This window comes from Anas platyrhynchos, chromosome 2 (genome assembly GCF_047663525.1).
Source record: "Anas platyrhynchos isolate ZD024472 breed Pekin duck chromosome 2, IASCAAS_PekinDuck_T2T, whole genome shotgun sequence".
Classification (NCBI taxonomy): Eukaryota; Metazoa; Chordata; class Aves; order Anseriformes; family Anatidae; genus Anas; species Anas platyrhynchos.
Window position 1 is genome coordinate 88,642,125 of NC_092588.1, and position 26,718 is coordinate 88,668,842.

Consider the following 26,718-nt stretch of genomic DNA (forward strand, 5'->3'; position numbering starts at 1 on the left):
TGGAATTGCCTTTTAATTTTACAATGCCTATAATTCAAGGCTTTTCAGTTACAAAGCCCCCAACTTTCAGGGAAAAAAGGCTTAATCCACTAGATACCACTGTGACAAGCATCTGCTTCCTCAAAGGCATCTTTATTAAAACGAGTCAAGATAGCCTCCTGAGGGAGAGACATCACAAAAGATCTGTAATAAAAAGAAATGCCTTATTTTCCTTAAAGCCTTTTGATCAACATCAGCAGATCTGTTGCTGTCTGCAATGAAGAATTTGCAATAGCTGAGTATGTATTTGAGCGGCCCTGTCTTTTGTTTGGAGTGAAGTAAGTCATGTAAGAAAAAAAAATTCTTCACCCAGATTTTAAATGTATTTGTTTAACTGAGAATACAATTGAGTTGTTAACCGAGTCACAGAATTATTGCAGCTCAATTCCTGTTATAGAATGAGATTTTGGCACTGTAGTGTGGTGTTGACAAGTAAGTGACACTGGCAGCTTGAAGTGATGGCAGTTCTCCTCCACTTTAACATCACCGAAGATTTTCCCCCAATATTGTACACTAAAATTAGGTTGAAGCATAAAGTCTCTTCTAAGCATAAAGTCTCTTCCAAAAAGAGAACACAAGTGGTAAGGGAGTTGCCTTATAGATAAGGAAGTTTGTATGGGTCGATAAAAGCACAAAGGAGAAGTTCCACTGAAATGATTTCTTCTGCTTCTGCGTTTATGAAAGTGCCATCCTTTTGTTATGTTTAAAGCACTTTGGTCTTACCTAACAGCAAGGCAGGAGGTAATTTGCAGTGCTTATAAAGCTAATTCAGCTGTCTGAGGTGAGGTCCAAGACTCACGGGTGGCTGGAAGCTGCAAAGGGCAGGCAGGGTATGCCAGCAGCTGCTCCGTTCCTGAGCGAGAGCTGCAGGGGAAAGCAGTGGAGGAGGGAAAGGGTAAGGGAAGGGAAGCATGAAGAAGGTCCAGAGCATCTGAGTGTGGGAAGCTGTGAGTAGCTGTTTTCTATGACACGATTTACTGCCCTTTGGTAGAGTGCATGGTGACCTAAAGAAAGCTGAATCAGTTAGGTCAACCCACAAGCGAGAAACCCACTGGGATTTGTATGCTACCCACTAGCAGCAGTGTTAGGGAGAAGTTTTCCTGGGGATTGGACTCCGGTGCTCAGTGAGGGCTAAGATCTCTACTGTACACTGTCAAGGCACACTAACCAATTTCAGGAAATTCACTGTTTACAGTAAATGTAGGATGATCTGAGGGAAAAGGCTCTTTTTGGATCATTTAACCTGAAAGAAAAAGAGATTATTTCAGATTCAGAGCCCCATCAAAGAGCTGTCTTTCCCCTAAATTACAAGAGGAGCTGGTAAGCTTTGTCAAGATGGTTTCAAATTAACCTCACTCTTGCTGAAGAACACATTATTTTCCCTCTGCTCTCCCTGGGAACCTTTCTCCCTGTTTCAGAAGCCACTAATGAATGGTTTCACAGTGCAGACCTCCCCGTCATTGCACACAGGGTTACAGGAGGGCCCAGACCGCTCCTAGGCACTGGTGACTTTCAGTCACACTGAGGGAATTCAGGAGTCCTCCTTGGCTATTTAATTCAGTGCCAGTAGCAGCACTTGCCTGCTTTTACACGGTGTGTGAGAATTGGTACCAGGTACTGTGAAGACAGTAAAACGCTTTTGGTATAAGAAGAGATAACTTCCTTGGTGCACCAAACTCTTAAATGCGCTGTTTCTTCATATCCAGCTGCTTTGCTGTCTCAAGCCTAATTAACCTAAATTTTATGGAAGTAGCAGGAACGCTCACCTAGGTTCAGGCAATTGTTAAGAACACCTTTGTCCAAGATTCACTGTTGAAAAGAGAGGTGTCATGACACCTGCTTTCACTTTGCACTTACCACAGCCATGTTTTTGACTCTTTGGGGCAAAGAGTTCAAACAGAGAGATCAGAAATGATATGAGCTGTGCAGCATCACTGAAGTGTTTAAACACCTGGAGCAGAGAACTATGCTTTTACACTTCCGGTAATCTGGTTTTGAAAACCTCCCTTTAGGATCACCACTTCGAAATGACAGTGCTTCGGAGGACCGTCCCACAATACTCCTGCAGCTCTTAGACTGTAGCTCCTCGGCTAGAGTGCATCTCGCATTCCAGCAGAATACAAGCAAGTGTTAGCTCCAGTTAAAAATTGTCCTTTGAGACCTGTGACTAGTGCGAACAAGTCTCTTGTTCTCTCTTGCTCAAAACAAACAGATTAACAGCAGGAACATGACCAGAGGGAGTAGTGATTAAAACCAACAAGTGGGGTTATCTTAAATTTTCTTTGCAAGCATATTTTCCAGCTTTTTTTTTTGCAAGACGTAAACCAGCACTGGCTACTTCAGAGTATTTCAGATGTTTGCTCGCCCTACCACCCTACAAGGTCTGTTCCAGAACCTCATTTTCCTAAAGACCAAAAGAATTTATTTGTCCAAACCAGCACAGACTAATTTGTTCCTGACCTCCACCTTGAGACTCAACACCCTTTGTGCCTTTCTGGCTCTTCCTTTCTTCCCAGAAGTGTTCCACAGCCACTGTGGTTATCCTCATTTCCGCATAAGTCAAAAAAGAGAGTCCTGCCAGGATCACTGTGTACTGTTGGCTTCATGCTTGCTTCTGCAGTGTTTGTATTTTATTATTATACCTCACCCCTACAAGACTTTCATTATGTTTACCCCCAGTTGGTATGCCCACTGTAGTCCAAGCTGTTTCTCTTAGTGTTATGACACCTGGGCAGCTGTTTTGGGAGCATTCATGATTTTGCCCCAGTGCTGTGCAAGACTGGACAAAGAAAGCCCAGCAGCCTAGCAAAACAGGCTAGGATTTCACCAGCAGAGAAGCTGGAGTCAGTAGAAACATGGTGACGAGCATAGCACCTGCTGCTTTTTATCAGTCTTTTCTCATCATGCTTTAAAAAGTATGTATCCACTGCGGGTATTGTTCTAGGTAGACAAACAGTGCTTCTAAGTAAACAGATGAATGAGGATAGAATATGTGTGCAAGCTGTGCGGACAGAAGGGTAATAAAACTGTTGTTAAACCCCAAGGTTTAACCCCAGTGGGTTTAACCCCAATGAAGTCATTAAAGTTTCTTCTGCTACGCTTTTCTGAAGACCTGCGCACACAATATAAGCTGTTTACATGCACAGTTTCAGAAACCAAAGCTGAAACGAAACCCACTCTTTGTTTTCTGCTTTATTGCCCTGTCTGAGTTGTCAATATAGCCAGACAGAACGCAGGCGATTTGGGTAGATTATCATAGAAATAAGCCGCTTTGGGGTTTGTGGGCACCAACCCCACCCCACAGTTTTCAGGTTTTGATAAGGCAAAATACACCTAGTTACAGAGACTGTCGACTTGCCCATAGTAACATCAGCCCCCTTATTATCCGTGCATCCAGGGCTTTGCAAATGAGAGTCTTTTTTTCTTTCAGCCTTGTACCTTATGTTGTACTTTATCCTCTGGCTTTGAAGATTTCAGCAAAGGATAAGTTCTAATCCATTGTTCTTGCAGACAGAGCAGTGTCTTGAAGAATTCACTGATTAAAACTAGCTAATAGTCTATACTACACTATCAAAGCGAGCCAGCTCAATTTTCCAATCCCTGCAACTGCAGTTGTGTCAGACTCAACTCTTTTCCCCTCGGTAAGCATCTTGGCAGGATGCCCACCCAAAGCCAATTTTGCATTTCATATTAAAGCAGCTCAGAGATGAATTTTAGCTGTGCTAAATTAATGCTTTACATCCTGTGCACTTACTTCCCTGCACATCAGCGAGAGGACAAGATGGAAAAGAGATTGCATTTCCTCTGATTTTGTGGAAACAGGGTGTTAAATGACTCAGAAAGCAGAACAGAAATGGTCTGGGAGTGGGGGGACTGTGGCAGGAGACTGCTCTCCGGGTCAGGCCTCTGCACAATGTAGAGTACTCATGAAAGCATGGTAGGTAGTCTGACTTCAGTGCATTTGTTGCCACTTTTGAAATCCAGGAGGAAATGCATGATTTAAAATCAGCCACTCAGAGAACGTGCTAGACAAAATTATCTGCTGTCCTTCAGTGTTTCAGTGTTATCTCTACTTAAGCTTCTGGAAATCTGTCAGTGTTTTTACTGAACGTAGCAAGTCAAGGTCTTGTGCTTGTGTAAGATAAATGCAAATGAGCTATAAGGTTAACTGTCCGGTTCAAGTAGAGAAGTGTGAGGGAGAGGGTTAGTAGGAAAATTTTATTACTACTGTTGAAATGGTGACTTTTATTAATAAGGGATGATAGCATGAGGTCAAAATGAATGTGAGAAAAGGGGTCAGTAAAGATAGATAGTTCTATACTTTGAGCTAAATTTGGTGTAGGCACAGGGCTGGCGGATCATTCAGCTTATGCATAAAATGTCTCCTGACAGGTGGTGCTCCACTGCTGAAGGTATCTGTAGAGATGCTGTTAGACAACAGAACCTGTTTGAGAATTACTACAGCAGCGTTGACAGTTCTTCAGTCAGTGGAGGAACCCACCCACTATGCGTCTGATCACCACTTGAGCTGGAAGGGATTTGAAGATACGTGTGTTTTTAAATTTGCATTTTCTGAACCCATGGGTAGACACCTCTGAAATTAGATATCAAATTATATCACATACTTGGCATAATCAGCAATACTCACAAAGTAGCTTGTGATTGCACTTGCTAAAATCCATCCCTGCCAGACACAGAGAAATAAAAGTTACAAGCCTTGCTACAACTCCCAGGGTGTTTCTAAGTCTCATCTTCCCTGAGAATAAGACTGCCTGGGTACCACAGAAGGAATTCTTTGTAGAAGCATTAGCCAAGGCTTTGCTGAAGATGTAAGAGGATTTTGCCAGGTATTTAGATGTTACACCAGAAAACCCCTGGCACTAGAATATGTCCCTGTATATTCAGAAGGAAAGCTTTTTTTGTCTCTCTGTAACATATGTGTTCCCAAGAGGTGCAGAGGAAAAGATTGAAATATTGATGTATTTTTCATTTTTCCTCTTTATTATTGAATACAGTAAGGACCGAGCATATCTAGCCTGATTGCATTTCAGTTTAATTGGCATATTACCTCTACTTCCATTATCGTGGAAGGTCATTTATTATAACAGCAGCAATTGAGCTCCCAGCTGCCATAAAATCACATAAGAAACAGCAGTCACGTTCTCCCATGGCCTCCTGCTCTCCTTTGTCAGAGAGGGTATTTTCAGCCTTGTTCACATGGAAATACTCCCGTGCTTCCTCATGTGAAAGATAGGGCTTTTGAAAAAGGGTACCTGATTTCAAGAGAAGCTTTTTAGTTATTTGTGCCACACACACACTGCCTGCAAAAAAAACGTGTGCAATAATTTCATTGTGAGTTAACTTGTTGACTTCATGTCATTGGATACCGGGAGAAATAGTCAAGCTATTTTTAAAAGGAAATGTTAGCCAATCCTGTAAACACCACCTGCAAGAACCGGCAGAGAATTTCAAGGTTCTCAAAACTTAGGCTGGGGGCGTAGAAGATTGGATTTTCTAAAAGAAAAAAATTACTTTGCGGAAACTCTTCCAGTTTACCTTTCTGCCTTTCTCCACTCTCACATCCTTTCCACTCTTCCCATTTATTTTAAACAGGTACATTAGGTCAAAGTCTGGAGGCAGAATTACTGGTGTAGTGAGACCATTGCTTTCTGCAGGTACTGGAGTATCGGAAAGTGCTGTAATAACTGGAAGTGCTTCAAAGCCTGTTTTGTAATAAATTCACCAGTCCTAGAGAAACGAAATCATTGTCACCATCCAGAGTTTGTTTCCAATTCAACTGAGTAACTTTAATCTCATCCGAGTAAATAACTAGTACGAAGAATAAGAATGAAAAGGAAAGAAAAACAGATAGAAATGAAAGTTTTTCTTACTGATGTTATAGACTTGGTTTACAGCAGATGTTTCCAACAGCGGAAACACCAAGTTTGTATTTCGGCTGGTCATCGGGGTGCCCTCTGTTTCTCTCTTCTAAGCAATTAAGACATGAGCTAATCTGGCAGCTCTCTGCGGCTCCACACTCACACCTAACAAACTGTGCTTTGTGCAGCTGGCAGCGTGCTGGAGGGAACAGCTGCTTCGTGACGGACCTTAACCAGCCCTGCTCCCCGCTCCTGACACAGCAGCTGATGAAAATCACAGACCTCAGACAGGTTCTGCTCAGCTGAAGTTGGGCAGAGCCTTGGCACATAAGTAACCACTTCATGCTGGGCCACACGGGGAGATAAATGCTTTAAGAGTGAGTTAAAAGAGAGCAGATAATTGCATAGGGCACCGAGTACACCTAAAGGTACTGCTGTACTGTGTGCTCAGGGACAGCTGGACAGGCTCCCACCTATTGAGTCAGAGACGGAAGCCTTATTTGATGGTTATATGCATTTTTTGTAATCGTAGTAGCTTTGACATGTACTTTATAGATTGTTTTGTTTTGTTTTTCTTTATTTTTCTTTCTGACATAATGCAGTAACGAGGACAATGAAAGACCTGCAATTATTTGCCTTTCTTTCGAAGTCTACCCATATGACAAGCCAAGAATGTTGTACACTTGCTCAGCAGGCTCCTTACCTTTTCTGTCTCCAGTGGGAGAAAGAGAGTACATTTACCAAAGCTGAATGAACAAAGAACAAAGTCGGCAGACACTTGCTTCAGTTTGCTTTAACCTTTCAACATATACAAGTAATGTTCATTAAATTGCAGAGGCTCAATCACTTTACATATTTTGACTAGCACACAAATGTGACAAAGCTTACAGGGAGCTGTGAATGACTAGGGAATCTCCACTGACAATGGAAGGATTGGAGTTTGTTTACTCCAGGTTGATGCTAGCTGTTAATGAATTTGAACTACTTTGTGGGAAGAAGAGAGGGGCAGACAGCTAAAGGCGGGCATCTCACAGTTCTGACATTATCAACTTCTGAGTAATTATCTTTCACTTTAGTACATCCGAAAGTGGTTTTAAGGCAAAAATCTATTTCTGCACAATAAGTTTCCACCCTTACAGATCCATAATCCTAAACCATTTTGGTCCCATCCTGCACATTATCACAGGGGCTGAACTTCACTGTCTTCTGCAATGTAAGCATCCTGGGCACCTACCACTTAAACTTAAGTGTCTCAAAGGTTTATTTCTGCAGAAGGTTCCCCTAGCATGAGATCCATTTAAGGAGGCTTCCACTTAGGAGTTGCACCAGACACCAAAGCATCTGTTTGCATGGCCATTCTCCAGCTAAGTTACTCACCCTTCTGAACTGATTGCCAGTTCTGGCAGTGGCAAAATTAGTAAATCTAAACAAAAATAGCAGTAGGTTAATCTCTACAGTAGCCATGAAGTGGTAGGGTAATACCTGTGATGATACTGTAATATCTTGCTTCTGTATTGACAGCCCAGAATTCAATTGTTGGCTGTCACAATTTGCTGTATATAATTATTTCATCCCTTAATTTCATGTGAAAAGGGAATTGAGAGGAAATGCCAATTATTTGTCTTCCAAGTAGGAGGATGTGGGCTCTTAATCACCAACAAAGAATGGGGAGTGTACAGAACTAAGAGAGCTAAAGCAGTAAATTTTATGGATCTGGCCTTCCGTATACTTTCCACAAGAGCTGAGATAGGAGAATAAATCACCTCATTGTTTCATACAGAAAGAAATCTCATAGGGTACTGCTTTTTCAACCCATGGAAAGAGAAATGCTTTCTTCTTTCTTCGAGCTAATGATAGAGGTAGTGTTTCCTTGTTCTCCTTGAGGACATGAACCTACCTAGTCTCTGCTATGTGCTGCTTGACCTTAAGTGCTCCAAGCCTAATACCCAGGAGCATACTCAATACAGCTGGAATATAGGCAAGATTTGTGTGCAGTTGAAGAAGTCTAACAGGTTCTGCTGAACCAGTGCAACTGGTCGGTGGCAGATGATTGGCCAAACTTTGGTCTGTTTGAAAGGCACTTTTGATGGATAGATAGACTCTGCCAAATTTCTGAAGCTTTCACCAAATTCCACATATATTAAGATATTTTTTTTGGCATGAGAAGTTCAAGAAAAATTGTTTAAAAATCAACAAAACTCATTAATTTTCCTTATTCTTGCAATTGGCAAAAGTATTTTTGCAGATACATTAAAATATTTGTTTGGATTATTTTTTTTTTTTCAATTTGGTGCTTTGCCTAGACTGAATTTTTTAAGGAAAAAAAAAAAAAAGTGGACTTAGATGAAATACAGGGTTTTGTAATTGGGAATGGGAGGTAACATTATGTGAAAAAATACCTCTTAATAAATGAAAAAATGAGAGAGGAGTAGCCCAGCTTTTCATATGCAATGTATGAACTTAGAAACACAAAAGAAACAAATAACTGAAAAATACTATTCCATTGTATGGTGAATTATAGCTGTGCTAAAGCTAATAACAGCAGAAAGGGAAGAGTGAAAATTGAAAGGCAAGCAGAGCTAAATAATTTCTTGCAGTGAGGTGAAAATATAGATGAATTATTGAGGAGATCTTCAGTGAAAGACAGCACCAAGGAGAGGTAGTACAAAGCGATGATACAAAAGAGGCTGTTGAAAAGGAAGGTGAAATCTGGGAGGATTGAAATTTTGACTCAAGCTGGGATTGTGGGCCCTGATGTGCAGGAGAGATGGCCATGGATCTTCTGATCCAGTTCCTGTTGCATGCTAAGATTCAGGTGGGGGTGGCTTTGCGACCACTGGAATGGGATGTCCAGAGAAGCTGTGGAGTCTTCTCTACAACATCTCCTCCAAAGTGCTCAGTATTTGCCCCGTTGCAACCCTGGGCAACCTGCTTTATGCCGGCCCCCAAAAGTCCCTTCCTGACTGAAGCTGACTACGCTTTGGAGCCTAGTGAGAAGATGTGATCAGGGAAAAAGTGGCAATATCCATTTCAGGAAAGATCTGTGAGGAATGCTTCAGCATAGATGGAGAGAATGCTAATAAAAAGGCAGTATGACAGAACTGCCAGACTGACAGGCATGGGACCTATATAGATTAAATTTGCTGTGTGCATACAAACAAGTGTTATAACAGTCTTTGCAGAGATTTAATTTATAAACATGAGAAGATAAAATTTTATGAAATACGTGGTGATAGTAAATCAGCTTGCTTTTTACTTTGGGGATGTAACGCAGGAAGAGAAGCAGTAGCCACAGCTGTTTCTGTGAGAAGTGAAAAACAAAAGGAGGAGCAGTGCTGCAGATACTGTGTCACTTGTGATTAAGCCAAATGTTCTTTGTGTGCATATACATGTGATATTAGTTTGTACCTCCTCCGTGCTTTCTTCCAATTAAAAGTAATCAAAATAGAATTTGGTAAAATAAAGGTAATGGCTGTGGTCCCACCTTAGGGAATGTCTTCCTCCTCAGCAGTCATGGAAACAGCACTGGTTTAGATCTCCTTCATACAGGTGTGAGTGACAACCGTTCAATGGGCACTTGCTGGGGAATGCATCCTGAAGAGCTTCCCGCTGTCATGCTCCATAGCTCTCATGGTTTCAGGATCCACGTTCTCCACCTCCCTGGGATAGTGCCCATCCGCAGCAGCCGGCTCACCCCTCCAAGGTTGCTCCCTGTTGTCAATATTCTGGCACTTTGTCAAATGTTTTAAGTGAGGAGCATTTTGGCTTCTCTGAGTCTGTTTTTTTTTTTTTTTTTTTTTTTTTTTCCTGTGGTCCAGCAGTCTCCTATTGGCTTTGTTTGTTGCGTTTGTATTAGTCTCTTCCTTATTATGCTGGTTGTTGTTCATGAATACAGGCACTAAGTGCCCAAGGGTAGTGTGCCATAGCTAGTCTCCCAGCTCTCCAGTGTGTCCTCTGCATTAGTTCTTGAAATGGGAATGATTTCCCTTTTTCACTGAGTTCATTGTTGCCACTGCTGTCCTAATTATTCATATGCCTCCTGACTGCCTGTTAAAAAGTACCGTTCCCTGGTGCATCTTGGGTCAAGTGAAAGCTGAGTGCTCTGAAATTATGTTATTTTGGATTTAGAGTCTTCATTTAAACTTCTCCCAGGGCATACTTTCATACAGCTTTGACGTTGGGAAGCGAGTGGATAGTGTCAACAAGTAAAGCTGAGAGCCTTGTGATGGTCACAGAATAGGGGGCATTTAAGATTAGAGTAAGAGTCTTGCAGAAATGCTTGTTCTTGTTTTTCATTTCTAGGCCATGTTCTCCTTACTTAGGTAAGCAGAGTAAATTCGGTTGAAATTTTAGAACGCCAACTTCTTTTTTAAGATAAAGCCCTGATACATGCCCTGCATTTCCAGTTTCTTTCGAAATAGGAGGCGGCAAGAGGCAGAAAAAATGTAGCTCTCCTTTTTGGGACAGCCCTGATAGTCATCCAGAGACAGGTGTCCCTCTCCCCGAGTGGGTGTCTCTTCATCTTTCTCCCTGGGGGCTGGGGCTGCAGCCTCCGATTTCAGCACTTCCGGCGGTGTGGACAGGGCAAGGCCTGGCAGTGGTGGGGACTGACAGCGGCTGTAGGAGAGGAGGGAGGAAGTGTTTCGGCAGAGGGCTAATAGGAGCTGACCTCAGGTGGCCTTTCAGTCACCTGAGGCATGATCAACAGCAGATGCCAGCCCAAAACTAGAGAGGCTGAATTAGGATAAAAGCATTGCAAAAGAAGAACAACAGTAACGAAACAGCACATTACGATGAACACTCATCAGGCGTCATTTTCTAACTACACAGACTCCTACCCCCTCAGGGCTCTCTCTTCATACACAATGTTTGCACAACCTTCTTGAGACAGAAAAAATGCCTGAGAGCCATTTCACTCCATTTTCTCCCACTTCCATGTATGTGGAATTCTTAACCACGGGGCACTAGATATTTCCCTCTAATTACTTACCATTGACTCCTGCCTTTATAAGACACAAAGCTATGGATAGGACAGTGCTCAGCACTTATACAGTAGTCTGGTCATTTCATGCTGATACGTACTGGGTCTGTCACATGCCATTCTGGCAGCGCCGTTCATGCAGGTGTGACAGGGCAAAGCCGAACAGCCAGAGCCAACTGGTAAACTTGACACTGAAAACCAGTGTGACAGGATTTACTAAATGAAAACTCAGCCAACAGTTATCAAAACAGGAATTACTGGACACCAGAGAAGGACTGTTCCCTGTGTTAGCTTGGTCTTTGAATACTTTGGCTCTCTTCCTCTGTCTTAGGAGAGGAGAGGTTGGAAGAAAGACAATGGGAGGGGAAACATCCTACAAATGATTGTTGAGCTATTTCATAGGAGGATCGTGAGAAGTAATCAAACACTTTAGAACCAACCTAAGACACAACTTCGAATTTTTGGCAACAGAAATGTGGAGCTGTTGATAGGAACCAAACTTTTTCTGCCAATATTAGTGAATAATGCGGAAAACCCATGCAAAATAGGACAAGCTAGACCTTTGACATTTTTCTCACAGTTGTTTTTTTAAATCACTGCCTTTCCAAGCAAAAGATTGTTGAATTCATCCTTTATGTATTTCCTAGAAATTTGATAAAGGTCACGTATGTTTCTTGTAAGAAGATAAAGCCAGCAACAGTACCCAATTTTGAAGATGTGGTTACTGGCTTGAAATGTCATTAAGCGTATTAATATTTTTCTGACTTGAATATTTCGGATGGGAATTTTAAAATGCTAGCCCTCTCTGATTTTAGCAAACATCAGAGGCAGCACACATTTTTTCATTAAAAAGGGCTCAAGGTGTTGTTTCCATGTCCTCTAGCAAAGATCTCATCTTTCTAGTAATAACATAATGTGTTATACAAGACATTGCGTAAAACTAACTGTAAATCTGGATGCCTGCTTTTTTTGAGAAGTGTTTTAGAAATATGACTTATTTTGACTGGCTGGTTCACGTTCTTACTAGGTAGTGATCAGCCTGGAAGTATTCTATGCTTTTTTTTTGTATTTCTGAAAGAAGAGTGAGCAAGACAGTGAGTGGTTTTGTTGTAATCATTTGAAGAAAAGCAATTTATTGTGGTGTTTTCATGAACTGACACACAAGGTTAGCCGTTCATTAAAATTCAGGAGGATGTTCCATCCCCAATAGCCTTTCTTCTAGCATGTGGATTTCATAGTTCTCTCTTCAAGTTAGGTGTGATAAGCCTGTTGAAAGTAGAATGACATCTTCAATATGTATGATCAAGCTAACTTCTTGTATAAGCACTGTCATTATTATTACTACCTAGTTCAGTGTGATTTTGTTGACAAGCCACATAAAGCTTTACAGAGATAGGCTGTGTTCTATGTGAAACGAATGGGACACATGCTACTGATCAATTTTTATTACTTTTTTTTTTGCACATAGTGTATAAAATGCAATCAGATAAAAAAAATTTAGACCTTGCCCTGGTTTATATTTTTCTTCCTTTGTGAAAGATTTAATTGAAAATCTAACAGGAAATTAGACTGGGAGATTATCAACTACCTGTATTTTTCATATAGCACCCCAAACTGGCCTTACCAAATATCTGGGATTTCTTGTGGATTTAAGGATATCAAATATGTCATTACGGTTTCAGTGGCACAAAGAGGTTTGTTCTTGTAGAGTGTTTGGAAGCTGAGGATGAAGAACTTTTTGCACTGTCATCTGAAAGTGGAAATGGAAAAAGAAAGTTACAGAAGTTAAACCAACTGTATACTGCTCCACTGACTGTTCATTTCTTCAGGATCTTTCCAAAGAAACATTTAGAAGCATTGCTTTTTCAGGGGTGGCCTCTAGAGTATTTCATCATGTCAGCCAACTGTTCCACAGGACTATCAACCAACGGCAACAAACCTCTTACAAAGTCCCTTTTGGATTTTGCCAGCTTAGATTACCTGGTACACAGTGTCTGTCTGGGGAAAATTACTCAGAAGTATCTACTTGGCTGTCATTTGTTGGTACAAAAGAGGTCAGAGTTCAGCCTGTAAAACCAGAGAGGAAGAGAAATTGGAGCACTTAAGGCTTCCTGTCTGTCCTACTTGGGTGGAAAACTTAGGTACCCAGGGGCCACAGTCACACAGAGCTAGTGTCACTGGCTTGAGGACTGTGCTCTACAGAGGTTTGTGTCTCTAGGGAGGGATCATAATGCCGTGCCACTTGACTGTGTAATTTCGTAAAGCCACACTTATCCCAGGGACCTTGTCAGGTTGTCTTCCTCCACAGACTCTGATAGTCCATAGTTGTCCAAATTGGTAAGGAAGCACTTGGGCTTTTGAAGCTGTGCTGAAAAGATACTGAGCTGTTTGCAAGTGACAGGAAGCTTTTAAATCAGATCACCTGAAATTGGGTAACGGCTTCTCTTTAAATTGAAGCTGCTAGAAATATTTCAGAGTGGGCAAAAGAAAAGAGAGGAAAAAGCCATAACGAAGGAACCCTTTGCATGGCATAATCTAAGGTTACGTGTATTTCCCTATTACTGGCAACAGTAATATTACAAATGTTTAAACGAACAGTTTGTAACTGTACGTCTTGATATGAAAAGCAACATCATTACTACCATCATCATAAAAGGCAGATAAACTTAACTATTTATTTCACAGGCCACAGTCTTTTCCACAGATTGCCCAAGTACAGTTTTATGCACCCACTACTGTATTTGCCATCTGCAGATTTAATAATCACTCACTGAAACATGCTCCCCAGGACAGCACCAAGCCCACCGGAATTCAAGAAGCATTTGGACAATGCTCTCAGACATATGGCCTGATTTTTGGGTGTTCCTGTGTGGACCCAGGAGCTGGACTCAATGGTCCTTGTGGGTCCCTTCCAACTCAGGATATTTTATGATTCTGTGATTTTAATATAGTTTGTACTCTTATCAGTGCAACAGATGGAAGTATCTGTACTGCAGAAAAGGTTGTGTATAGCAGCTGCAGATACTCAGTACCTATCACAGGTTATTTTCAGGAGGGGATAAAATGGAGCAAGACAAATGAAAACATTGGAACTGTAAGTGTTCAGGGCAGCACACATTGCAAGAGAGATTTGGCAGATATCAGGGATTGAGACGTTGGCATTTTCTACAGCTTTTTACTATGCTGGTGGTGCAGCTTTAGCTTCAAAAATTAAGCACATCTTACAGAAAGAGTGATAAGAATGGTAGGTAAAATGCTAATTTCTGCTATTCGGATGTGGGATTTTTGAAGTCAATGGAAATTGCTTGCTTATAGGGTCTTTGAAAAAAAAAAGGAAAGAAAGAAAAAGAAAATAAAATAGCAAAAGACTGCAACAGAAAGTCCATGCTTAGATTTGAAATGGAACTTCGAATTATGGACTTCACCACAGTTACCTGATGATACGCTGTCTGTGGTTCGTTCATTCAGAAAAAAAAAAAAAAAGAAAGAAAGAAAAGAAAAAAAAAAAGCAGTATTGGAAGTACTGTGGAAGTGGATAGACTGAGATTTGTAGCATGGTTTGGAGAGATATTCCTGGTTGGCCAAAGTGGCGCAGCCCTGTCAACACACACCAACTGTATGTAACCCATAGGAACTAAATACTTGTGAAAACAAGTCATGTTTCATCCTTCATGCTTTTTGAATCTAATCCTGTTTTAAGTTTTCTGAATATATGAGATGATTGATGTTGTCACACTGCAAATAAATCTTATCATTCTGTCATTTGTATTTGAAATTTTAGAAGCATTTTGTTACAAGCTGGAATCTGAAGCAATGTTACACATTTTTTGCTGTGGTTTACCATAGCAATAAAAATAATCCATTTAATTCTCAGCAATTCATTGTTGAACATTTCCTAAATACAGACCTGGAATGACTTGTGAGGTTATCTGAACCTAAATATGCCTTGAAATACATATGCTGCATTTCTTTTTAAATTTGTTAGAAAGAGTCATAAATAAATATAGGATATTCAAGATCATCAAGTCCAAACATTAACCTCACCTACAAAGTCAGATGACTAAACCATGCCTCTTAGTGTAACGTCCACATTTCTTTTAAATACCTCCAGGGATGGGGGCTCCACTACTACCCTGAGAAGCCCATTCCAATGCTTGACCACCCTCTCTGTGAAGAAATTCTTCCTAATATCCAATCTAAACCTAAATTCAAAATACATGAAAGCAGAACAGATATGTTTAGTCATGTGCATATTTGCCCTAGTTTTATAATAATACACATCATGGCACAGTACCGTTATTCAAAACAAATCCATAGGATATAGTGAAAATCTCATTACACAGGAAAAAAAACCTTTGAGCTCCTGAAATTTCAGCATTTAATAACGTTAGAGTTTTTTTGTTTTGTTTTGCTTTTTACCTGTGCAGAGGCCTACAAGGACTGTCCATTGTTTAATTCAGACCTAAGGCCTCAAAGTGGCATTTAAAGGGTCTTGTATCATCTATGTATATTAGCAGGTCATACAATTACTCTAAAAAGGAGAAAAACTAACTTCTGGTATAGCAGGAATTGCATGATATACTTTAGAAGTAGATATCTACCTTAGTTCCTAAAACACAGTTTATCTCCAAATCTATATGACTTGAACTTACAGGCTGTATGAAATTATGAAGTTGCTTATGTCACATCACTTACTGCTGCTGAACCCAGAGAAACAAAAGTCAACTCAGGGTGTAAACAGTGAGAGCTGAACTTGTTCTTTCAGACACCATCTGGAGAAGATTGTTTTGCTATGCTTTCACATTTGCTGCAGTATTTTCTCTGTCTTTTTGTGTTTCAACAGGCCTTGAATAGGGGCATCGCTGCAGTTAAGGAAGATGCTGTGGAAATGCTGGCCAGCTATGGGCTGGCGTACTCCCTGATGAAGTTCTTCACAGGTCCAATGAGTGACTTCAAAAACGTAGGTCTGGTGTTTGTGAACAGCAAGAGAGACAGGACCAAAGCAGTTTTGTGCATGGTTGTGGCTGGCGCTGTAGCTGCTGTATTTCATACCTTAATAGGTAAGGTTACTTCATATCTAATTAACACATCTTTTATTTTGCTTCCCTCAGCTAGTCTTCAAACATATTAATTTGTAGGTTTAAGATTTCATTTGTTAGTACAAGGGGAAATGCAGAAGCGATGAACTCTCTTGTGTTGGTAGCATGCCCAAGCCATGCAATTTTTAATACTGTTAAAACAGGTTGTTAAGTGGTATATTCCACCTCCAGGGCTCACCTGCCTGGCTGCTCAACATGCTGCTAATCTTTTTTAGTCAGGTGTGTGAGCAAAACTCTGGTAAGGTTGGCAGGTTGCATGAAGCAGATAGCTCAGTGTTACTGTTAGGTAACACCTAGCAATATCTGCCCAAATGGTTTTGGCACATCACTTTGTAGCCAGCCTTCAAGATGTTGAAGGCAGAGCTCTTTGCCAGATCTTGGTGGCGTTGTTAGTTACTCCCTCTGTACCAGTTCCTTTGCTACTTACCATGCAGTACAAGTCTCTTAAGTCAGTAGGTCAGCAACATCATTGAAATATCAGGTATTACTCTCTACTAGTGCTAGTCATCATTCACTTCTGTTGAGTAATTAACTTGTGAAAGAAGAAGCAGTTCCAAACAGCACTTTATGTCAAACTGAGGTCAGCTCTCTCAGTGTACTCTGAAACAAGGGAAATACACAAGCAGTTCTGAACTGAACATGACAAATAAGGCAACCGCAGGATTTGCCAATTCCTGATAGCCTGGAGAAATGTCTTATCAACCCAAGCATCGACCAACACCACAACAATAAAAAGCCACATGACCTGGAAGGCTGCAACTTCATCCTCTCCAAGAACTGCACCACATTTTCTGCATGTTGTGGCTCATTCCACGGAGCTGAAACCTCTGTAGCTCGGCAATGAGGAATAAAGGACGCTGGAGGAAGAAGCAGAGAAGTGCATTTCTTTGTACAGGTACAATCCGAATAGCTGGGAGCTCTGAGAAGGGGGTGGAGGGAGGTAACACAACAGCCTGTGGAGGTACATGTTGGTTGATAGGCAGTAGGATGGAGCTGGTTGACCAGCAGTAGGGAGTCATTCTGTGACAGCTGAATGGGAAAAGCGAGTGTGATGGCAATTTCCCGAATTGCTGTGAAATTATGGAGTGGCCTGGAAGTGGGGCACCATTCATTATCAGACACTAACATGTCTGAAGAACAGCACTTGCTCAGCATACTGTTACTGTCTGAGTAGAGCGGGCAGATATGAAGCCCACTGCTCTTACCCTTTAACAGGCTGCCAGCTGTGTTTAATGGCCCTACGTGCCTCCCAAGCACTCCAGTTTGTTTCACCATGGTGTCTCTTATTCCTCCACTGATACAGCAGCCCCATACTGTTTACTTTTTCTCTATGTTACAGTCATAATAAATGCTTGCAGTAATGGCTCACTAGCCATGGCAAGTCTGTGGCAGGGTTAAGCAGTTGCTAATTTTGTAAGCTGAATTCACGATAAAAATCCGTGCTGAAGTTAATTTATTTCACCAGTATCAACTGGTCACTTCCTCGATGTGCTTACAGTTGAGGCTGTTTCACTGCACTGGTGTTACAGGCTTTGGGCCATTTGTAAGTTTGGCTTTCCAGTTTCTTTGCTTGTTTGAATGTTTCTTCAGCCCCCAGAGCTGCTATTCTAGTTGCACACTTGTTTCCCTACCAGTCCTGGTCAAAGTTTTTGTCTTAGCCAACTGGATAAAAGAAGTATTTTCTAGTCACTCAAAATTTCATTTTAAGCTATTATAGATTTTGGGAACATTTGAGAACAAGTATAACTATCAAATATCCAGGTGAAAGGCAGCTGAATTTTCCATGTGAGACTTTTTATTGAGGAGAGTTGTTTGGGCAGCCATTTGAAAACATGCCAGATAAGTCTTTTGGTTTTGCCTGGAAATAGAGCCCTGCTGAGTTCAGAACCTCTGAAATGCCCTCTCTGCAGATATTAAAAAATAAATAAAATATGAAGGCTGTACTTTCCATGCCTTAAAGCCATTGGTTAAAGGGCTTTGCACAATCTTTCAGCTGCTTATGGTGGCAGACTGCAAAATATTTTTTAGTATTTTAACTTGTCTATGCCTGAAAATATGCAAAGGCCACAGCAGAGACTGGCAGAGCGCCCGAGAGAATGGAGTTAGTCAGATTCTAGCACCAATTGCCTGGGTGATGTTGCCAAGTTTTGTGTTTCAAATTTACTTTGAACATGTTTCAAATCCTGATTATTCTTTTCTGACCCACAGATGCACAGTCTTCCTAGCAGAAGGAGGAGAAGGAGTCCAGTGGCAGACAGGCAACTTCTGAGGATCTGCAGCTACTCCCCAACAGCCACGAGCTTGTTACAGTCCATCTACAGGAGAGAGAAATTCAGGTTACTGATACTTGACAGATGAAAAACTGAGACAAACACCACTTAAGGGACTGAATTTCTTTTGCATGCCGTATGTATGGGGCTAAGGAAGATGGCATGACTGCTTGCTGTGGATGTCGAAGCCCAGGAGAAGGAACAAAGAAAAAAGCCAAAGAAATAAGGAGTACAGAAGGTCAGAAGGAAGAAAACAAGTGCTGGTAGAAACACAGTGACCACAATGAATCACCACATTTCCAACTGTGATAGAGACTCTTTGCAGTCTGTACACCCAGCGCCTCACAGACAGCAGCCTCTACTTGTTTGAAATATCAAAACAAACAATTTCACTCAACTGCCTTCATTTCTTCAGCATCAGCTCCCCACTACTGTTCCTCCATAGGGGCTAACACAGTCCTCTGTGGGAGTGACTGGCTGAGCCAAACCACTCAAACTCACAGCATGCAGTCCTTAAGTCATCACTATACCACATTCCCATGAACATCCACAGTATCTTCACCAATAGTTCCTATCATTCTCCTGTGCAGGTAGCAGTAAGAACCAAGAAACGACTTGATGAAAGGCAACTGAAACTTTATTCTTCTCTTGCTTAAAGTGCTGCTGTAAGCCTTGGTCAGTATGTTATTCCTGCTTTTGCTGTCTCACTTTTGATCTGGAAATAGAAGATAGTAGGCTGCCTTCCTTCTCTTGTGCTATTCTGGGAGCAGCTACTGCCATGAGAGTTTTCTTGTAGGAAGGAGTCTAAAGCATCTAGTTATTTCAGAGATAGGCTTTTGAGTGGGAATATTGGGCTATAAGAGAAGGAATTCAAGATGATAAACCTGTCTGTGCATACTTTTGACATTTTCATAAACTACCAGCTTGACAGAGAAGAGAATAGAGCACTAATTTATAGAGCAGTATGCTAACATAATGCATTAATAGGTGCTGCTGGTAAGTCCTCAATACTGTGCGAGTCCTTTTAACACTGGTGTCATGAAGGATATGCACATCTTCTTTGGCAAGAAAACAGCATTGTTCAGCCTTTCACTACTTTGCTGAGAAATACTATACTGCAAAAGTTTATTTCCAAAGAGGAAGCAGCCTCTTTGCTTAAGTAGACACCTTTCAATGGTGCCCCCTGCACCTGACCAAAATTCCATGGTGGATCATTTGGCATCACCAAGAAAAAAAGGTTGCAACTTTAGTAGCAAGGCAAACATAGCAGACTGGATGGCCAATAAGTATGAGTGACCCTATTGTTTGTTTGTGCCAGTTTATTACTGATCTCCTAGTGGGCAAGGGCCCCTCCCTGCACAGGTGAAAATGTCAGCAGTTGCTAGTAATTTTTTTGAACCTGCTTGTATGGTCACTGCATATACATTAATGATCTGCAGAAGAAGTGAGGTATATGTGTAATCCAACTGCTTCCAGTGTAACACTACTGGATTTTTTCCATGACTAGGAATCATAGTAGAGCTTATGCCAAACCAAGCTATTTTTTTCCAGTCAATCCTGTTCTGACATGGCCACTATACTGGTTTGTACTAAACTTTTTGCCCTGGAAAAAGATGAAAGCACAGGAACACAAATTGGAATATAATCCAAGCTTACTTTTTATTTTTGTCTACTAAGAGATGATGTTTTTTATTAAAAACATGTCCTGCCTCAGCATCTTCAAGTGACTGTTGTTAAAGCAGTAACTTGCTTCCCCAGCTGCTCCAGCTCTTCTTCCACAACAAGGGCAGTTCCTTTTCAGCAAGTTGTTCAGGACAAAGGAAGAAGGAAGAAAGCCTACGACCACAGCTGATTTTAGGATATATTTTATTTAATTAAAACAGGCAAATTTTGAGACTTATGAGATGTTGGCCTACCCAAAGAGACCATTGGACATTGGTAATTTGGAAAAATTAACTAATTGAATTTCGCAACTACAGCTGATCACAGAAGATGCTAACTGCAATTATCAGTCTTCACTGAGATGTTCATAAGCTGGTTTTATTATTCATTCATTGCTGTGAGAAAAAAAAAAAAAAAAAAAGAAATGCAATACCCAAGACACCCTGATCATCTGAATTTTTGCATGGGGAACCCAGGCTTTTGTTCCTGTTTTATGTCAGGCTAATCAAAGACATCACAAAATCTATGTAACCTGTGCCATCTCCAATTGCAGACTTGCCATTATAATTTTGTATTTTTAGCAAGTTGGCCTTTTCTTATCTGCCTAAATCACTTAGCTGGTTTTGGCCCTGTGAGGTATCTTTCTGACTAGCAGCAGGATAGATGTTTACTTCTCAAGTGAGTTAATTTTTAAAACTGGCACCAAAGAATAAATATGGAATGCTTCTAAAAAAACCCACATACTTAACCCCCAAAAAATTATTGATGTTTTTGTTTGTTTGTTTGTTTTGTTATTGATTTTTTACTCCAGTAAAGTGAATATTGACATATGCAGCTCTGTACCTAGAAGTAAGTGATATCACTTCCTGTGAGGGTTTCTTTTTGTTTTCTTTATGATGTATATATTACATACTAGATAGTAGATAGCCCCAAAATTACTACAGTGTGGCTGTTTCTTTGAGACTGCTTGCATCATTAAGCGTGTGTTCAGTTATTTCAAGGATGTCTGAAATGTATGTGGTTATAATCAGCTCATTAGAGAAATCAGTGTAGAAGAGAGTAGATCCAGTTAGGTGCACAGTATTTCATTGTCATTTCATATGCACCCAGGTCTTACGACTCAACTAGAAAAGGCAGAAGCAAGAATTCCTGCTTAAATGCTGGTGTATCAGAAGCAAAACTGATCCATAGATATCAAAATAAGTGAGTTATTCCAGGAGAGTAAACAGGCAGCTTGTCTTGGAGTTGGACTCCTCTGTTTTGGTTGAAATGATGCAAGGAATGGGAATAGCCATCTGCTTTAGATTCATGTAATACTCTTCAGCTCTGTTGTCTGTTATTAATTTTGTTCTGTGCTTCATAATAAGTATGTAAGGTTTGCCAAGGTTAAGTTCTAATTGCATCAGCAATTGCTTTATTCACAGCTCAGAGACACATGCCTGTATAATTGTCAGTAAATCTCAGCTTGCTGAGTCCTTCTTTTCTGAGGATGGAAACGTTCATTGACATCAGTAACAGTGATTGTGTGCTGTCACTGACATGTTGAAGAAAATAGTTGAGAATTTTAAAACTAGTTTTTAAGCTTAGCCACTATTATTTTAAAATAAAAGCCACATTAAAAACTGCGGTTAAACTTCTTGTGGATGGAGAAGAGGAAGACAAATCTTAAAGCTTACAGAAGCACAGTGCTGATATCCCTAGAAATCTTAAAAATTTGGTGCTGTGGGCTGTGGTAGTGTAAGTCCGTTGAGAGTGCCCTGCCATTGAACTGAATTATGGTGAAGTGGCTGTTCCTAGAAGTGAAAGTAATGCAGTCTCTGACCTCTCTAATTCTGTGAATTTTTCTGTTTATTTAAACTTCAAGGGAAAAAAAAAAAGTTAAACATAATAATGGCTTTAAGAGCCAAACAAAAAAGTTTTTCATTACTTACTATTTTCTAAGCACTTTAAAAATCTCCTTTAAAGCAGGAGAAGACCAGAGGGCAGAGTGCACAGAGGGCACAGATGAATTCTGCAGCATGGTGTCTTCCCCCCTATTTCACTGCTGATGGAGATCACTCCCCAAGAGGAGGTTCCTCAGCACATAGACTTGGATTCTGTTACTCCCCATATGGGGAAAAGACCGGTGTGTTTCCTGCAAAAGTTTTAAATCTTTTATGTAGGAGAAGTTTAAAGCAACGTCAATGGGACCTAAAAGAGAACTCAATAAATCTGGCCCTCAGAGGCAACTTGCCTCACATGCCTTCCAAACTTGTTCTTGTTTCTTCAAATAAGTAAATTCAGATAAATCGGCATACTGGCCTGCCACAAAAGCAGCTTTTTACAAGGAGTAACCACGCAGAAATCCATATGTAACAGAGTGGTTTCAAAATAATGAGTGAAAATTGGTGTATGAATATTCATACAAAAATAAGAAGAGGCTGTGGCTGATGTGTGACTGAACTTAGCAGCAATTAAATGAGTACTTAAGGAGTTAAGCTGGCCTCCCTGAATGCAGAAAAGGCTAGAGTCCAGTTGTAAAGTTCTCTCCCTTTGGAAGGACACAACTGAAATTATCTGGGAGTGGCTCAGAAGGATAGCTACCCAGCTTGGGGATCACCAGGTGAAGTGAGAGACTGAGCCTAGCAGTAGTAGATAGGGACCAGCACAGGGAAATGGGGAGTTTTTACCATTTTAACATATCTGGGGCAGTCATGGCTGTCTGGATTGAGGCTCACACAAAAACTCTCAAAAACTCTCCTCATCGGAGGTTGAAACTGGACAGCAAATACACTGGTGACTGGAAGCGGCAACCTCCTGATTTCCATCAGTGCAAAGCACCCTTTTCAGACTTGTGGCTCCTGAGATGCCAGCTGTAAATGAGGAAGGAGAGTAAGAGGTGTTAGAGGCTGCCCAGCAAACACGCAGTGAGCTGTGCTGTGCCCTGACAGGTCCCAGCAGAGGTGGTCATTAGGCAGAGCAAGGGAGAGGCACTCACTGGAGCATAATGAGTGTGATTTATTGCATGTCTTCGCAAATCCTAGTGCTCCTTTTACAGCTCTGGGCAGGTTTACAGGTAATGTCATGAGAATGCAGTGGCAATAGGTGGTTTCAGAATTTATACGGCACTATTTCCCATGAAATACACAGTGTCTGGTGAAAACAGCTTCTCTAACAAAGAGCCCTGAGTTAATGAAAGAGCAGTAGATTTTCTGGAGTACCAGTGTGTTCATTTAGGAAACAGATGTGCCACTTACTATACCCATTTCCCAACCCGGCCATTTGTTATCACTCCTCTGCCAAAGGTTACTTGAAAAAGGGCTGCGAGAGCACTCCTTAGTAATAAATAGCAGCTGGTGAGGCTGTGACATCCTGCAGCCCCTGCAGCTGTTTGCTGAGTGGGTATATCTCACAGCTTGTAGGCATCCTACTCTTTCGGGTACTTCTGAGCATCTTATGCAGAATCCATAACGTAACCTTTATTATTCATTCCTATTCTTGTATCTCTACAGCATATAGCGATTTGGGGTATTACATTATTAATAAGCTACACCATGTGGATGAATCAGTGGGAAGTAAAACTCGGAGGGCCTTCCTTTATCTTGCTGCCTTCCCTTTTATGGATGCCATGGTGAGTGCATGATTCAGAACTGAATTTTAATATCAATGTTATTTTTTTCTTTGGTGACCGTAGTTTGCAAAGTCTGTTACCTGATGGGAGGCTGAAGGTCTGCAGAAGGAAGGCATGTCCTTTGCAAGCAATAGCTCTGGATGTACATGAACACATCATCTTCTGCTACCTGGAAAAAGCATCTGGGTGGAGTTGAACATCCAGAGATCATGACAAATGTAAAAATCCTTGGCTGCCTTAGCAGAGTTACTGTATATGCATGCTAGAAAGCACTGGTCATCTTGTGATGGGCTGCACAGATTGTCTGTATGTGTCCTCTCAATACAATTTGTATCGGACAATTTCAATTTGCTGCGCATTCCCAAGTCACTTGCAGAGCTCATAGATCAATACTTTCTCAAAGCAGATTTATTGAAAAGATATTTGTTACCATCATTTTTTGCAAGTGCAGCTTAGTCCAGTGTATCTCAAATGCATGGGGAAGAGAGCCACATGTGTAGGTGGGCTGCTGCTCTCCAGATCACCAGGCTGACTGCATGTGGCCTGCACAATGTAAACAAAGACATGGCAGCTCTCTTTAATTCCAGTAGTTCTATGTAAAAGTCAGAAAGGATAACCTTCTCATTGCATGCCTCCACTGCTTTTTCCACTTAACACAGTAGCTGACAGTAAAAAGAAGTTGGATCGCTTTCTTTTTAAGACAGGGCTCAGTATAGCCTATGAATACACTTCTGAGGTGCATTCAACTGGTGAATGACAGGAAACATTTTTCCCTTAGAATATTTAGTATGATAACCTGTGCAGCATCTGTTTAGAAGGAACACTTTCTTATTGGCTATCCTGCTCAGAAATTTCTATGCAATCTGTAAAATTATTCCCATTCTTCCTGCCAGCCCTGGCAAAGAGGAACTAAATGCAGTAGTGCTTTCTCTGCCCTACTTGCTTAACATTTGCCCAGGTTCACACCAGGTGCTGCTGGTGTAAAAAAGCTTTGTAAGTTTTTTGTATAAAAAACATCATTCTGGGACCTGAAATCCTTAACAAATACCATAATCACACATTCTGTTCTGCCTTTTTTTTTCAGGCATGGACCCATGCTGGGATTCTGCTGAAACACAAGTACAGTTTCCTGGTGGGATGTGCCTCCATCTCAGATGTCATAGCTCAGGTAATGCCTCCTCTTGGCAGTCACTCTTTCAATTGTGTTATGGACTTCATGCTTTCCTGAACAGTAATGCTTTTGCACAGAGACTGCCTTCTCTCTCTGCCATGGACAGCACACCAGAGAAAACAATCTTGTGCACTGTTCTCTGGTAGTTTCCCCACTCTTTGCTGATACTTGTGATTTAGGCTGGTCTCACTTGACTGGATCAAGTCAGTCATGAAGCAATGACAGGAGAAGGAGCCAGGACTGTTTGGGTTAGGGACGTATCTTCTGGCACTTCCAGACACTGTGCTACAATGGCTGAGAATCAAGCTATATATACACATGTACACCTGGGGGAAAGAGAAGTCAGCCAGAAGGATTGATGACTGCCACCAATTGAGGCAGTACTTTGATAGAGACCTTTCTCCCCTGTGTACATTCTCCCCCACACTTCACACAGTTACAGTGAAATCCTGAGTGGGGAGTGTAGGCAGGGAAGCTAAGGCTTGATTCTCCAGCCCAGTTGTCAGTTTTGCACATGATGTCTAATCTGCTGAAATGCAGGGGTGTAAACCATCTTCTGAATGCCGGTATAGCACTGTTCTTGTTACTGGACCAAAAGCTGAAGACTTGGATCTGAAGCAGAAGCTATATCTGTGGTGATACTCTCTGGGTGACAGAGGGAAGACCCAATGTTGAATTTACGTTTGTGAGGGAGGTGTTAAATGTCCTGTTGCTTTGCACGGGACATGCTTGTAAAACAATATTCATATGCATTGCTGATGGCCGGTATTGTACCATTTGAGAACCAACACAGAGTCCTCTTTTTGAAGTATTTATGACCATGTTATGAATGGAAGATCCCAGAGCCTGCAGAGCAGTTATAGTACTGCCCCATTATCAGCTGAGGTAATAACTGGGCAAGAAAGACTATAATAATAGGACAACATCAAAAGAAATAAGTCAACAGCACTTAGTTCAATATTCTGTAGCATTTCCCTCACACAAAGTAGGAGCAAACTATAAACCGGGTTAAACCATTCAGTCAGCTGCTATTCTATGTTTGGCATGTCTGTCCCTTTACAATACTGCATTAAATCCCTGAAGATAATACCAATTACTTTAAATGACTTTAACACCCAGGCTCTGCTCTTGTTCTGATGTGACCTACAAAGTTTGCTGACCTTAGATGCATGTCAGGTCATTTACACCTAAATACAGAAGCTGGAATTCCTATTTTGGCCATGGTACGCATGCCCTTTTCATGGTGGCTGGTGAGTGGGGTGCCAAACTTGTGAAGAATAAGACACCTGTCATCTTGTCTCCAGCCTGTAATAAAATATTGAACAGAGCAAGCGTAAAACCAGAAGACAAAAATTTGTGGTTCTCCATAGCCCAGAGCTGCCTACACCTACATGTACTCCCTACATAGGCATTAGGTGCACAGGCAGTAGATAATTCTCCATGGATAGCTTCATGTACACATTTTGTGGCTGACTTTACTTTTGTTTAATGAAGAAGGATTCTTTTGTGGAGTTCAAATGAGCTGTTTTGCAAATCTATCAAACAGCGTGGCCTCCCTAATAAACATTTTCACAGTGTGATTTAAGTATTTCTTAAGCTCTAGCAATGAAAGAGGGAACCTGCCCCTGAACAATGTATTTCTTGGAACTCACTTGAATGCTGGCTTGTCCTGGCAGGGTTATTCCTGATGCTGCTGTTCACAAAACCGTACACAGTTAGTTTCCCAGTTGTGCCCATCATCCAGAGACACTTGGAATTTAACAGACATACTGTCAGCTCTTTACTTAATGAAAAAGAATTATATTGTATTAATCAATTCCTTTCATTTTCTGGACTGAGCATTTAATTTTAAATGTTTGAATTATAAACTGTTCATGAGCCAAAAAGTCCTTTTTGGTTACATCAATATGGCACTTAGCTCAAGAAAGAATGAAGAAATACTGAAATTGCACTCAAAAAAGTACAAAATCAGGATAAATTCAGACTGCTTCTAAATGCTGAAGTGAA

General features: G+C 41.1%; 1 protein-coding gene across 1 annotated transcript in view; it reads left to right on the plus strand.

Moving 5' to 3' along the window:
• The window catches only part of ANKH (ANKH inorganic pyrophosphate transport regulator), a 99,520-nt gene that overhangs the window by 43,018 nt on the left and 29,784 nt on the right, over window positions 1-26,718 (plus strand). Inside the window, exons 2-4 of the mRNA XM_027451625.3 lie at window positions 15,743-15,959; window positions 23,422-23,540; window positions 24,625-24,708. Coding sequence (XP_027307426.1) covers window positions 15,743-15,959; window positions 23,422-23,540; window positions 24,625-24,708 — 420 coding nt within the window. The remainder of the gene's footprint in view (window positions 1-15,742; window positions 15,960-23,421; window positions 23,541-24,624; window positions 24,709-26,718) is intronic.